The sequence below is a fragment of the Zingiber officinale genome, chromosome 8A (genome assembly GCF_018446385.1).
Source record: "Zingiber officinale cultivar Zhangliang chromosome 8A, Zo_v1.1, whole genome shotgun sequence".
Classification (NCBI taxonomy): Eukaryota; Viridiplantae; Streptophyta; class Magnoliopsida; order Zingiberales; family Zingiberaceae; genus Zingiber; species Zingiber officinale.
Window position 1 is genome coordinate 108187019 of NC_056000.1, and position 1987 is coordinate 108189005.

The 1987-nt window shown below is 38.6% G+C and overlaps 1 protein-coding gene across 1 annotated transcript; it reads right to left on the reverse strand.

Annotated features, from left to right (window-relative positions):
- Positions 1-826: 826 nt before the first annotated feature.
- LOC122011109 lies at positions 827-1282 on the reverse strand. The gene has a single exon (XM_042567539.1). The coding sequence runs from the start codon at positions 1280-1282 to the stop codon at positions 827-829; it is 456 nt and encodes a 151-aa protein (XP_042423473.1).
- Between the last annotated feature and the right edge of the window lie 705 nt (positions 1283-1987).

The window sequence follows — 1987 nt, forward strand, 5'->3', positions numbered from 1 at the left end:
CCCATGCTTTTGTTTGATTTTTATTTTTGGTGATTAGAGATATAAAGGTTTTGTTAATCGAGCTAGACTTGTATTCGATTCCGGACTTATTGTACATAACTCTTTGTAATCCAATTATCATATCAAGGTACTTATATATAGTTATGATTTTTTCTAGAAGTTGTTTTAGTTCAATTACTTCACCTTTTAATATGGAATTGCCCTCCTCAAGTTTTGTAACTTGAGTTGGGATTCTAGCTAGAATCGGCTTAGTCGTTAAGGTTAATTTTAGTTGTTCATTAAGTGTTTTATTTTCTATACTTAGTTCATTTATTTGATTTTAAGAAATAGTCAATTTCCTATGTAAACATGCAATTATTTTGAAAAACTTTTTACTTAAAATAGATTGTACCTTGTCGGAACCTTCGGAAACGAGTACAAACTCGTGGCTTGATTCGGGTTCAACCCCGTCTTTCAATTCACTTTCCAATTCTGGTCCATATGCAATCAACGCGAGGTACTTGGTGTGCTTCGATTCATCACTATCTGATTCTTCCATGGAAGATTTGTCCCAAGTTGCCTGAGGGCTTTCTTTTTTTTTTTGAGATTCGGGCAATCAAGCTTATCAAATTCGCTAGGTATTCTTCATCGTATGAGTCTGGGTTAGACTCATTTCTAGTTCTAGTTTGGTTTTGGACTTTTCTTTGGACAATCCTATAATGAGAGCAATACCCTTCTCGACTGGTTTGGCGTTAGTTTGTTCGTGTAGTTCTGGTTCATAGAAAAGTTTATCTAATTTCAATTTAGATAGACTCTTTGAAATTTTATAAGCATCCACGATGGATGCTCACAGTGCATTTAGAGGAAATGCATTTAGAGCATACCTTATTAGATCTTGGCTCTCCATCTGATGGCCAATTGTGTGGAGCCCGTTGAGGATGTCCTTGATCCTTGCGTGCAACTGATTTGCAGTCTCTCCTTCTTGGATTATGATATTAAATAGCTTATTTAAAAATAAATCTCTTTTAGTTATCTTTGCATCGTTGGTCCCTTCGTGTAGTTCTATGAACTCGTCCCACAACTCCTTTACGTTCTTGTGTAGTCCAACATGGTTCAACTCCTCCTCCGTTAGACCACATTGAATTGTATTGAGCGCTTTGAAGTCACTTCGGGCCTTCTTCTTCATCTCCAAATTCCAATTTTCTAAATTAATTGGAGTTCTGGTGTTGTGGTCGACTGACGCCTTGTATCCTTTGGTGATGTTGAACCACTGGTCGAAGTTAGTCTTCAGGTATACTTCCATTCGTCTCTTTAAGTAAGGGAAGTCGTCTCTTTTGAATAGGTGGGGACGAAGACTGCTAGATCCCTCGGTTTGGGATATTAATTTCTGAAAGGAAAACTTAAGACAGATACCAAGCCTTGGTCTTGAGATAAATAGTGTGGCAAAAAGACAAAGATTGTCGTTATAATTAAGTGATAGAAACCGGAAAATCAAAAAAGCAATGAGCCCCCTGCTCGATCGGTCGTTGCACTAATACAGAGCTAACTTGACTCTGCTAGTACCACTTGTTAGATCATGAGCACATGAGGGGTTGGGGGGTGAATCACGTGTTTTTTTTACCTAACACTTTAGAGGTACTAGCTCCTCAGTAGAGGTGAATCACGTCGTTGCACAAAATTTAAATTATCATTACCTAACACTTTTAGAGGATGATTGGCTTAGGCTCGATGTTGGATGGCTCCTCAGTAGTAGTCGAATGTAGCAACGTCATAGCAGAGCAATAGTGGAAAGTTGGAGCATTCGGAATTTCAAACAGACATGTAGAAGCTTGTAGAAGAGTTGATGATGAAGCTTGGGTCGAGCAGCTCTTTTATAGAGTGTGGAAGGTGCCTTCCATAGCATTAAAGGCGTCTTCAATGCATAAAATTTGATCCCGTACAGTACAGCCTTATCGTTGACGAAGTCTGATTTTAACTGATGGAAGGCACCTTCCAAGCCTTCGAAGGC